Genomic DNA, 13,398 nt, shown 5'->3' on the forward strand with positions numbered 1-13,398 from the left:
TGTATGACTGTGGGAGTTCTGTGCGGGTGTAGATGCATGTATGTATGTGCGTGTGTGTGTGTGTGTGTGTGTGTGTGTGTGTGTGTGTGTGTGTGTGTGTGTGTGTGTGTGTGTGTGTGTGTGTGTGTGTGTCGGGGGGGGGGGGGGGTACAAAGTTAATCATTAGTCATTGTATGTCATATATTGTCATGTACAATATACATATTGTTGTTTTTGGTGCGGGGGGCATTTGGAAGACCTTTGTGATACAACAACAGGTGTGTGGGATAGTAAGCAGCCTGAGAGTGCGGCCATGTTGTATATGAGGTAGAAGAAGCTCAGTGATGTATGATGGTCAGCTGAACAACAATGTCGTTACCTAGCAACTGAAAACTCAATTAGAACAGTCTATTCCGTTGAGGGCTTACCTATGGCATCTTCCTGTAAGCCCACGTCAAAGGCCAGCTTGTCAGTGAGTGACCGAGAGGTAGTCAGACAGCTCAGGTACTGTGGGGGGGGGGGGGGGGGGGTTGATTACATTAGTACATTGCATGGTATTGAGGACGCTCACAGGCTATACAGAAATAACAAGTGGTGGAAGAAGTACACAGTTCCTTTACTTAAGTAAAAGTAGAAATACCCAGATACATGGGTACTCTGGTAAAAGTAAAAGTCCTCTATTCAAATTCTACTTAAAGTACTTAAAGTACTTAAAGTAGAGAAGTATTTTTTATTGATTGTACTTAAGTATCTTAAGTAAAAGTACGCTTTCTACATAACGTTTGTGTATTCCAGTGCTTGGAAGCATTCAACCCTCAATCAATTGACCTCTAAAAGTTATGTTAAAATGGTATGGGGTCCAGTCATGCTGCTCTGATTACGTCCTCTCGAAGTCGTCAGGCTTCAAATGTGAAAGTAGATCATCTTGATACATTTTTGCCATGTTTTCTATGCAAACTCTTTGTCTTCAAAGTAACTAGTAACTGATGGGTTCAGATAAATGTAAAAAGTACAATATTTTCTTTGAAATGTAGTGGAGTAAATTGTACTTAAAGTACAGTAGGCTACTTGAGTAAAAGTACTTGGTTACTTTCCACCACTGGGAATAACAGAAGGGGGTAGTAGACTCACCATGCTCGAGTGGGTGTGTCTCAGGAGGATGGCGTGGCCGTACAGTAGAGTGCGATGACCTCCGCCTTGGGACGACTGTGGAGGGAGACGACAGCGTTAAAGGCACCGTGTTGACGCTACGCGCTCCTGACACCATCTATGACCCTGACTCCTCCCGCTGGAGCCGGACAGAGTCGATTCCTCCACTCCTACGTTGGATGTGAGCGCATTATTGCCCGCTTTGGGTCCAAGAGCTGCTTCTGACTTGACCGTTAATGTTCATTTCTGTCAGGGATCACTCAGGTCATTAGTTGAACCATGTATTACAATGCAGAATAAATGGCAGTACAGTTAGTCTTGGTGGTTCTCCTGTTAGTGCTGCTCCCTGCTGCAAGAGGTTAAAGCACAATAACTCACACAGAAGATGAAGACCAAACAGCAGCGTACTGAGACTGAACAGCAGGGAGCACTGAGACTGAATGCCCCATAGGGAATGTAACTACAACACACTTTACAAAAATAAAGAGTAGAACCATAGCAGGTGAAGGCTGGGGTGGTGGTGGAGGCTGGGGTGGTGGTGGAGGCTGGGGTGGTGGTGGAGGCTGGGGTGGTGGTAGTGGGAATGAAAACCTTACTTGCAGGTACAGCAGCACTTGGCCCAACATCAGCGAACAGATTGTGTGTGAAAGGGGAGGTCTTTAAATAGAATCAGTGAAGGTAGAGTGTCCTGCCAGAACTTGTTTACCTATTAATGAAGTCTTATTATTATGATACATTTATTTTTGTCAGGTCAGCCATGGATTTTACTTAAAAGGTTTCCGGGGTCAAAGGGTCAAAGGGAGGACTCTACCGCATCTCCACTCTCAGAGCCATAGACCAGAGATCATCCCTGACCCCTTTAGATCGTAGGAGTTGAGGAATCGACTGTTTTTGGGGTCGACTCTCCACTAGATCTCCTGCCCTGTCTTCCAGAGGACAGGAGAAGGGAACTGTTCACGAGGGCCACAGAGAGGGTGGGATCTCTCTTTCCATTGGACAGAGACAAGGGGCCACAGAGAGACAGGGTGGGATCTCTCTTTCCATTGGACAGAGACATGTAAACTCTCTTCCCATTGGACAGAGACATGTAAACTCTCTTCCCATTGGACAGAGACATGTAAACAAGTCAAAGGAGGGGTGGGATCTCCGTTATGTAACAAACACGAGAGCAAAAAGAAAAACAACAATGAAATACATAAAAGAAAAACACTGGAGAGACGCTGTTGAAAGGAAGACTCACTGCATCACTACACATCACAATGGCAGACCCAGAACAGGACACAGTTGTGGACGCAAAGCACATAAAAAAACACGCCATAAGCGTGTCGTGATCCGCATGGCCACAGAGAAGACACGGAGACCCTCCTACCTTTTCTCAACATCCAGCAATGTTTTAAAACGAGAAAACAGAATTACTGTTGTAGTTACGGAGCGATTTGCCATAATAACCAATTAGCAATGGTATGATAATGATATATATAGGGCCTCGCCTCAAGGGGGGGGGGGGTTAAGTAAGGGATTTAGAACAGGTAAGTAAAGGGGAAACACTGAACCATTAGTCCTTGTGCACATTAGCACTGTGTGTGTGTGTGTATACAGTGTATGTGTGTGCGTGTGTGTGCATATGTGTGTGTGTGTGTGTGTGTGTGTGTGTGTGTGTGTGTGTGTGTGTGTGTGTGTGTGTGTGTGCGTGCGTGCGTGTCCATGTACATGGGGGTGTCGGGTGTCCCCTCCTTCAGTCTTGCTCTGACGCAGGCAGTAGGGACTCTCCGCTGGGCTGCATGCCATGCTATTCTCATCTCATCTCCGGCCTTCAATTTGGAAGGCCAGGCTCATAATCACTGGTCCTCATCTCAGTGTATAGCCGGGATCTATATACAAATCAGCGCCGATAATGAAAGCTAATGAAAATCCCGGGCTTAGTAGGCTACGCCGGCCGCCTGTTTATTAATTAAGATAAACACAAGGCCGCTTTCAAGATCCTCCTAACCCTACTCTGTACGTTTTAGGTTGGTATGATTATAAGGAACTGGGGAAATACAGGCTTTTTCAGTTTGCTTGAGTTTTTTTCTTCTTCTTACGTTTAGGTTTGGGTTTGAGGCAAAACATGACAGGGGAGAGGTCGTCAGAGAGCGAGACCATGAAAGAAGGAAATGGCGTTGAAACCAAACACTCGATGTTAAACGTGGTAAAGAAAGATGCCGTGAAAGGGTTAATGGGTTAGTAACTGCACTGTGTGTTGTCGATGTTATGGATGATGCTCTACAGTGACTAATGAAAACACATGGATTCTAACACGGTACAAGACATACAGTAGCTCTGAAATCAACAGACATGTAGCTTTCATCATTCTAGTTTGATCTATTGGAAGCTGATAGTGTATCGATATTTTAGACGTTGAACAGGTATTCCAATTGCCTTGTGTTCAACAATAAAAATTAAAACATTACGATGTAGATCTGCTAGTATCAAAGGGCCAACATCGAAGATCTCCATTTCATGGTTTCATCGGAAAACGTAAATAAAGTACTAATCGACTAAATTTACATAATGTACATTATGTTACAGCCATTTACGTGTTGTATAAGTAATGTAATAAAGTAAACTGAAGTAATGCTCTCACCACTACACTGACCCACGCACCACTACACTAACCCACTCACCACTAGACTAACCCATCACTACACTAACTTACTCAGCACTACACTAAACCACTAACCACTACACACTAACCCAGGGGACTATCAAAAGAGCAATTTGTTCCCCCTCCCACAAAATAAAATTCCTCTTGAGCCGCAAAACCAATTTACCCTTAAAATGAAGACAACACAGTGTATAACATTTTATATATAGTTATCCCCAAGCATACCCCACATTTAGCATAAAACGACTGACAATTGCATACCCAAAGTAATTTGCGATTTATTATACTTTATACTTATAGCACACAGTTTGTTGCATTAATGGAATTATAAAGCAACAAAAAGAAACATTTTGACTTTTTATTGCTGTTTTTACCTGTTATAACAAAGGAAAACCTCAAACTCTTATGAAGAGGAGAAAAAAGACTGGCTGTGTAGACCTACAGTATACTTTTAAATAAAACACAGAAGAGGAGACAAAACACTGGTGTCTGTAGACCGACTTTGAAATAAAACCCTGAACTATTCGGGTATATTTGAGTCCTTCCCTTATTTGTGGAACATTTATAAAATAAAAAGTAGTCCACTTTGAAAAAAGACTACCATGTGTAGACCTACTTTGAAATAAAACACAGAAGAGGAGAAAAACACTGGCATCTGTAGACCTACTTTGAAATAAAACCCTGAACTATGCAGGTATATTTGAGTCTTTCCCTTATTTGTGGAACATTTATAAAATAAAAAGTAGTCCACTTCGAAAAAAGACTACCATGTGTAGACCTACTTTGAAATAAAACCCTGCACTATGCAGGTATATTTGAGTCCTTCCATTATTTGTGGAAAATCTATAAAATAAAAAGTAAATTTTAGGTAAGCCTGCATCGTTAGTCGTGAAAGCAAATGAATCTGTCCACGCTGAATTAAACCCTCTATTTTCCTCAGACTTTCCTTTTTTTGGATTTATCCATGGTTAGCTTACTGGGGGGTTGGAAACTCAAGATTAGCCACTTGCAGATGGCAGGGAGAGGCGCGGGGTGTGATGTACTGTATATTTTAGTTGACTAAATATTTTAGTTGATGAAATATTTTTGACATTTCAGTGTCACAGTATGACATCAATCTCCAAAATAAGAGATAAAAAAAAAAACAGGGAGCCGCAGCTGATTGGCTAAAGAGCCGCAGTTTGCCGACCCCTGCACTAACCCATCACTACACTAACCCACTCAGCACTACACTAACACACTCACTACTACACTAACTTACTCACCACTACACTAACCCATCACTACACTAACCCACTCAGCACTACACTAACCCACTCAGCACTACACTAACACACCCACTCTGATACACACACAGCAATACAATGTTTATGTAATATATGTATATATTATGGGGGGTAATATATGTATATATTTTATTATACATTATGTACATTCCCTGTGGTCGATTAGTACTTTATTTACATATTTTAAGCTAGATGGAATGTCGCCACAGACACCCAGTTCATAACACTTGGTACCTCTGCGTAGGCTTTGATCAGTGGGCCACAGGCTCAATCACCACAGTGTCACCTCATTTGGCGACGGACAGCGACTTAGCGGATGTTTACTCGAATGGAGACCTTGGATATTGGCACTTTAAGAATAACAATAGCTATAAAGTTACGGCGCGTATAAAGAGAACATCCCGTAAAGATCGCAGCTAATGACAGAGGATTTTCCAATAAACGCCTGGCGATCCAACGGTGATCCCAGCAGTGTGACGCCAGCTGACAATGAGAGACAGGTGTCCTGCTGGGTCAACACCACCACATGGAAGAGGGGGGGAGGGACAGATACTATACAGGAAGTATGAATGATACAGCGCTGCTGCTCAGCAACACATCCAGAGGGTGGGAGGGCAGGAGAGAGGTGGTTGATTGATTGATTGATTGATTGATTGATTGATTGATTGATTGATTGATTGATTTAGGACACATGGAATTCTACAGTAAATAACACGCAGGGCATCATGCAAGCCAGAATTCTGGGGGGGCACAATGAGAGCGGGGGAGGAAAATAATAACGCAATTTGACATGTATATTATTTAGACTCTAAAGGAGGGGATTATTGTAAAACTTCACTAAATCAGTTATTGTAGCTCGGTAATCTCCCACTTTACATTAAGAGTAATTGCTGTATATTTATTTAGATCTATGACATAATTAAGAAGAATATGTTTGACTCGTAATATAAAATTATTATACTTTTTTTTAAATTAAAATGTAAAAAAGAAAATCCAGATATCAAGAATCTGGCCTCCCCAGCTGGAACGGGCATGACGCCCCTGACGACACGTGTTCATGGACATACCCATTTGTCCAAATCCACTGCCTGCTTGGCAGAGAGATAGAAGGGGAGGGGGGAGGGGTTGTCAGAGAAGAAAGGTAACAGTGACTACAAGAGACAGGGAGAAGTTCAGAGAATAACTAGCCTGTCAGGTTTGCTCACCCCTCCGGTCTCCCAGCGTGGCCACGGCGTAAACTGTGCCACGCTATCACATTACACGTTTTTTTGTGTGACTTTCAAATATCCGATTAAAAAAGAAACACCTCAGGTTCTATTATTCAGAGGAAATGGTGGGGTGGCTCGGGGAGAAGGACGAGTGGGAGGTGTAGATAAGAATAAAGACACGGCTTCAGCAGAGATTCACTTCCATGCAACGGTAAAAAGGACAGAGGACAACCTCATCCTCCTCAGTGACAGTACTATCTTCCTGGACTTTTACTTTGACTTTTAAACCGACATTGTACAATTTTACACTTACTGTATATTTCTGTATATTTTTTACTGTATATTTTATATTAGAATGTATATACATAACATAGGAAATGTATATCCCGGGCTGTATTTTATTCTTAGGCTTATTTTTATTCTTATTCTTATTCGTGACCTTTGTTTTTGTCTACCTAAATGTTTACTGTTTACTGTGAGAGATTTGTAGTGCCATGTATTTCTATTCTATTCTATTCTCTCCACCTCTCGTCTCTCCGTGAGAAACGCCCCACCATCTCCGTCCCTACCGGGATATCCTTCACACTCTCCCCTCCGCGCCTCCTACCTCGGTCATCTCCACTCTGTTGGCCAGCATCTCCTGCAGTGCCCGGACCGAGAGAGACTGCTCCAGGATGAAGGAACATATGGCCAAGTCTGGAGGCACATTCTGTAGAAACACAGACAACAGAGAGCTGGAGTAAAGGTTTGGGGAAGGGTTCACTAATACAGGCACACGATGAGACAGTGGGTCATGATTTAGAACCTGCACACACCAAATCCTTTTAACATACTGTACCTGTAGATACTATATCTATATCTGTACATATCCCTTACCTACTCTTAGTTACGCTGCTGGCCAGTATCACTTACTACCATAGTGTCTTTATACCTGTATCACTATGCATAATAATTAGGGCTGTCAGTTTATCGTGTTAATTAGATTAATTAATTACACAGCAAATTATCGCGTTATGAAAATGAACCAAAAATGTATTAAAAAAAGAAAAAGAAAAATTCTAATTCTTAAAAAAAAATATATATATATATATTATTTTTTTGGTCCACTTTTTTCTCCCCATTTTCAAATTTTCTGCCATCCCAATTTCATATTTCCAATTCTTCCCTCCCCTGTCTTGAACTTTGCTAGACTATGCCTCCCACTGGTCGGCTGTGGGGCTGGTCCCCTCCGGTACACGAGGAGGCAGCCTGTCGCATCTTTTCACCGCAGCAGCTCGAATTCTCAGTGGCGAGGAGTAATACGTGGGAGGCTCACGCTGCCCCCGATACTTCCTGTGTCCGCCGCACCGGCGTCACCCAACCGACCTGTAGGAGTCGCTGTCCACAACGTCCAATCCCCACCCACCGGCTTTCCCACCCTCTAATACTGCCAATTGTGTTAGTATGACGGCCGGCCAAGCCGGTAGCAACGCCGAGAGCTGGGCTCGAACCCAGCATCTCCTGCGTTAGTGGCGAGCGCCTTGCCCACTGCGCCACTCAGCCGCCCGTAAATATATATATATTTAAATCTCATTCATTCCATAAGAACGTAGAATAAACATTTACAAATTTTTTTTTTTTAAATGGTCCATTTGCATGTTCTTGGGACATCTATGGGTCTCAGGGAATGTATTCCCAGTGTCAGAAATACTGTGTCTGTTACTAGGCATGAGTAAATTGTAATGAACCAAATGAGAATATCAATTCACATTTTTTTTACTGTGAATGCTAAAATTGACCAGACCTGAAAAATCTAAGCAAATGAATAAAGGGAAGATGATTAAACAGAAGGTTTTGTAGATACAGTACTGAATTCTGCCATCCGGACACATGCAATTTTAAATATGATTATAGAATACAAAATATCAGGCCTAAAATGGTTATGCGATTAAAATGCGATTAATTAGATTAATTAATTACAAATCCTGTAATTAATTAGATACATTTTTTTAATCGCCTGACATAATAATACTATACCACTGTGCATACATATGATTAGCACTATTACTCAGTAGTACAAATGTATATAATTTATAACTAGATAAAACACCTGTACATTGTATATTACTATTGCACTTTACCATTACATTTTAGGGAGGGGAGAGGGCAGAGGGAGAGGGCAGAGGGAGAGGGGAGAGGGCAGAGGGAGAGGGAGAGGGGAGAGGGAGAGGGAGAGGGGAGAGGGAGAGGGCAGAGGGGAGAGGGGAGAGGGCCGAGGGAGTGGGAGAGGGCAGAGGGAGAGGGCAGAGGGAGAGGGAGAGGGGAGAGGGAGAGGGAGAGGGGAGAGGGAGAGGGCAGAGGGGAGAGGGCCGAGGGCAGAGGGAGAGGGCCGAGGGAGTGGGAGAGGGAGTGGGAGAGGGCAGAGGGAGAGGGAGAGGGGAGAGGGAGAGGGAGAGGGGAGAGGGAGAGGGAGAGGGGAGAGGGAGAGGGCAGAGGGCCGAGGGCAGAGGGAGAGGGCCGAGGGAGTGGGAGAGGGAGAGGGAAGAGGGGAGAGGGAGAGGGGAGAGGGCAGAGGGAGAGGGAAGAGGGAGAGGGGAGAGGGAGAGGGCAGAGGGAGAGGGCAGAGGGAGAGGGCAGAGGGAGAGGGGAGAGGGGAGAGGGAGAGGGGAGAGGGCAGAGGGAGAGGGGAGAGGGGAGAGGGAAGAGGGCAGATGGGAGAGGGAGAGGGCAGAGGGAGAGGGCAGAGGGCAGAGGGAGAGGGCAGAGGGAAGAGGGAGAGGGCAGAGGGAGAGGGGAGAGGGAGAGGGAGAGGGGAGAGGGGAGAGGGAGAGGGGAGAGGGGAGAGGGGAGAGGGGAGAGGGGAGAGGGGAGAGGGAGAGGGGAGAGGGCAGAGGGAGAGGGCAGAGGGAAGAGGGAGAGGGGAGAGGGAGAGGGAGAGGGGAGAGGGGAGAGGGGAGAGGGAGAGGGGAGAGGGGAGAGGGGAGAGGGGAGAGGGAGAGGGAGAGGGGAGAGGGAGAGGGGAGAGGGGAGAGGGGAGAGGGAGAGGGGAGAGGGGAGAGGGGAGAGGGGAGAGGGGAGAGGGAGAGGGAGAGGGGAGAGGGAGAGGGGAGAGGGAGAGGGGAGAGGGAGAGGGGAGAGGGAAGAGGGGAGAGGGAGAGGGAGAGGGGAGAGGGAGTGGGCAGAGGGAGAGGGGAGAGGGAGAGGGGAGAGGGAAGAGGGCAGAGGGAGTGGGAGAGGGAGAGGGCAGAGGGGAGAGGGAAGAGGGAGAGGGGAGAGGGAGAGGGCAGAGGGAGAGGGGAGAGGGGAGAGGGAGAGGGGAGAGGGCAGAGGGAGAGGGGAGAGGGGAGAGGGAAGAGGGCAGATGGGAGAGGGAGAGGGCAGAGGGAGAGGGCAGAGGGGAGAGGGCAGAGGGAGAGGGCAGAGGGAAGAGGGAGAGGGCAGAGGGAGAGGGGAGAGGGAGAGGGAGAGGGGAGAGGGGAGAGGGGAGAGGGAGAGGGGAGAGGGCAGAGGGAGAGGGCAGAGGGAAGAGGGAGAGGGGAGAGGGAGAGGGGAGAGGGGAGAGGGGAGAGGGAGAGGGGAGAGGGCAGAGGGAGAGGGCAGAGGGAAGAGGGAGAGGGGAGAGGGAGAGGGGAGAGGGGAGAGGGGAGAGGGGAGAGGGGAGAGGGGAGAGGGAGAGGGAGAGGGGAGAGGGGAGAGGGGAGAGGGGAGAGGGGAGAGGGAGAGGGAGAGGGGAGAGGGAGAGGGGAGAGGGGAGAGGGGAGAGGGAGAGGGGAGAGGGGAGAGGGGAGAGGGGAGAGGGGAGAGGGGAGAGGGGAGAGGGGAGAGGGGAGAGGGGAGAGGGGAGAGGGGAGAGGGAGAGGGAGAGGGGAGAGGGAAGAGGGGAGAGGGAGAGGGAGAGGGGAGAGGGAGTGGGCAGAGGGGGAGGGGAGAGGGAAGAGGGGAGAGGGAGAGGGAGAGGGGAGAGGGAGTGGGCAGAGGGAGAGGGGAGAGGGAGAGGGGAGAGGGAAGAGGGCAGAGGTAGAGGGCAGAGGGAGAGGGCAGAGGGAGAGGGCAGAGGGAGAGGGGAGAGGGCAGAGGGAGAGGGCAGAGGGAGAGGGCAGAGGGAGAGGGAGAGGGAGAGGGGAGAGGGGAGAGGGGAGAGGGGAGAGGGGAGAGGGGAGAGGGAGAGGGAGAGGGGAGAGGGAGTGGGCAGAGGGAGAGGGCAGAGGGAGAGGGGAGAGGGAGTGGGCAGAGGGAGAGGGCAGAGGGGAGAGGGAGAGGGCAGAGGGAGAGGGCAGAGGGAGAGGGGAGAGGGGAGAGGGGAGAGGGAGAGGGAGAGGGCAGAGGGAAGAGGGAGAGGGGAGAGGGAGAGGGAGAGGGGAGAGGGAGAGGGGAGAGGGAGAGGGAAGAGGGCAGAGGGCAGAGGGAAGAGGGAGAGGGCAGAGGGAGAGGGGAGAGGGGAGAGGGGAGAGGGGAGAGGGAGAGGGGAGAGGGAAGAGGGAGAGGGGAGAGGGAGAGGGGAGAGGGAGAGGGAGAGGGGAGAGGGAAGAGGGAAGAGGGAGAGGGGAGAGGGCAGAGGGAGAGGGAGAGGGGAAAGGGGAGAGGGGAGAGGGGAGAGGGAGAGGGCAGAGGGGAGAGGGAGAGGGGAGAGGGAGAGGGGAGAGGGGAGAGGGAGAGGGGAGAGGGAGAGGGGAGAGGGAGTGGGCAGAGGGAGAGGGCAGAGGGAGAGGGGAGAGGGAGTGGGCAGAGGGAGAGGGGAGAGGGGAAAGGGGAGAGGGGAGAGGGAGAGGGCAGAGGGGAGAGGGAGAGGGGAGAGGGAGAGGGGAGAGGGGAGAGGGAGAGGGGAGAGGGAGAGGGGAGAGGGAGTGGGCAGAGGGAGAGGGCAGAGGGAGAGGGGAGAGGGAGTGGGCAGAGGGAGAGGGCAGAGGGAGAGGGCAGAGGGAGAGGGGAGAGGGAGAGGGCAGAGGGGAGAGGGAGAGGGGAGAGGGCAGAGGGAGAGGGAAGAGGGAGAGGGGAGAGGGCAGAGGGAGAGGGCAGAGGGAGAGGGAGAGGGCAGAGGGAGAGGGCAGAGGGAGAGGGCAGAGGGAGAGGGCAGAGGGAGAGGGGAGAGGGGAGAGGGGAGAGGGAGAGGGGAGAGGGAGTGGGCAGAGGGAGAGGGGAGAGGGGAGAGGGGAGAGGGGAGAGGGGAGAGGGGAGAGGGAGAGGGAGAGGGGAGAGGGAGTGGGCAGAGGGAGAGGGCAGAGGGAGAGGGGAGAGGGGAGAGGGAGTGGGCAGAGGGAGAGGGCAGAGGGGAGAGGGAGAGGGCAGAGGGAGAGGGCAGAGGGAGAGGGCAGAGGGAGAGGGGAGAGGGGAGAGGGAGAGGGGAGAGGGGAGAGGGGAGAGGGGAGAGGGGAGAGGGAGAGGGGAGAGGGAGAGGGAGAGGGGAGAGGGAGAGGGCAGAGGGAGAGGGGAGAGGGGAGAGGGAGTGGGCAGAGGGAGAGGGGAGAGGGGAGAGGGAGTGGGCAGAGGGAGAGGGCAGAGGGAGAGGGGAGAGGGGAGAGGGAGTGGGCAGAGGGAGAGGGCAGAGGAGAGAGGGAGAGGGCAGAGGGGAGAGGGAGAGGGCAGAGGGAGAGGGGAGAGGGCAGAGGGAGAGGGGAGAGGGAGTGGGCAGAGGGGAGAGGGAGAGGGCAGAGGGAGAGGGCAGAGAGAGGGAGAGGGCTGAGGGAGAGGGCTGAGGGAGAGGGCAGAGGGAGAGGGCAGAGGGCAGAGGGAGAGGGGAGAGGGGAGAGGGGAGAGGGGAGAGGGGAGAGGGGAGAGGGGAGAGGGGAGAGGGGAGAGGGGAGAGGGTGTAAACGTACCTGGGCGTTGGACGTGGTTTCCAGGAAGCAGAGACGGTTCCCAAAGCCCTCGCAGGACAGACATAGCTTGATCTGCTCCTTCAGGACGGACGCTGTGCACTGCAGAACCACCTGGTCATCCTGCACACGGGGACAGAGACACGCAGTTAGGACTCTCACACTGAACACACCCACAATCTGTTCATGTACTATATTTACATGATGCAGGACAAGGAGCACGAAAAGAAAATAACATGTTTTAGAAGGGTAATTACTAGCTGTTTTTCAATGAAGCAGAGCAAGAAAACAATGCGGCATTTCCAAATATTTAGATTTATTTGCAGTGGCCCACCACAATATCAGACAGGCCCACCATGATATAAGACAGGCCCACCACAATATCAAACAGGCCCTCCACAATATCAGACAGGCCCACCACAATATCAGACAGGCCCACCACAATATCAAACAGGCCAACCACAATATCAGACAGGCCCACCACAATATCAAACAGGCCCACCATGATATAAGACAGGCCCTCCACAATATCAGACAGGCCCACCACAATATCAGACAGGCCCACCACAATATCAAACAGGCCAACCACAATATCAGACAGGCCCACCACAATATCAAACAGGCCCACCACAATATCAGTCAGGCCCACCACAATATCAAACAGGCCAACCACAATATCAGACAGGCCCACCACAATATCAAACAGGCCCACCACAATATCAGTCAGGCCCACCACAATATCAGACAGGCCCACCACAATATCAGACAGGCCCACCACAATATCAGACAGGCCCACCACAATATCAGACCCTCCACAATATCAAACAGGCCCTCCACAATATCAGACAGGCCCACCACAATATCAGACAGGCCCACCACAATATCAAACAGGCCCACCACAATATCAGACAGGCCCACCACAATATCAAACAGGCCCACCACAATATCAAACAGGCCCACCACAATATCAAACAGGCCCACCACAATATCAAACAGGCCCTCCACAATATCAGACAGGCCCACCACAATATCAAACAGGCCCACCACAATATCAAACAGGCCCACCACAATATCAGACAGGCCCACCACAATATCAAACAGGCCCACCACAATATCAAACAGGCCCTCCACAATATCAGACAGGCCCACCACAATATCAGACAGGCCCACCACAATATCAGACAGGCCCACCACAATATCAAACAGGCCTAGAGCCATATGGAATCCGCGATCACGGAATCGCGGACGGAATCGCGGAATTGAGCAATAAAAATGGAATCCACTATAAAAAAATAAAATAAAAAATATTTTTTTTTTATTTTTTTTTTACTTTTTTTTTT

The 13,398-nt window shown here is 49.8% G+C and overlaps 1 protein-coding gene across 1 annotated transcript in view; it reads right to left on the reverse strand.

Annotated features, from left to right (window-relative positions):
* The window catches only part of ryr1b (ryanodine receptor 1b (skeletal)), a 189,273-nt gene that overhangs the window by 142,351 nt on the left and 33,524 nt on the right, over positions 1-13,398 (reverse strand). The window contains 4 exon segments of the mRNA XM_084334931.1: positions 408-486; positions 1,111-1,185; positions 6,874-6,975; positions 12,062-12,181. Of these exon segments, the coding sequence (XP_084191057.1) occupies positions 408-486; positions 1,111-1,185; positions 6,874-6,975; positions 12,062-12,181 (376 nt within the window).

The sequence above is a fragment of the Notolepis coatsorum genome, assembly GCF_963971535.1.
Source record: "Notolepis coatsorum genome assembly, chromosome: 1".
Taxonomy (NCBI): Eukaryota; Metazoa; Chordata; class Actinopteri; order Aulopiformes; family Paralepididae; genus Notolepis; species Notolepis coatsorum.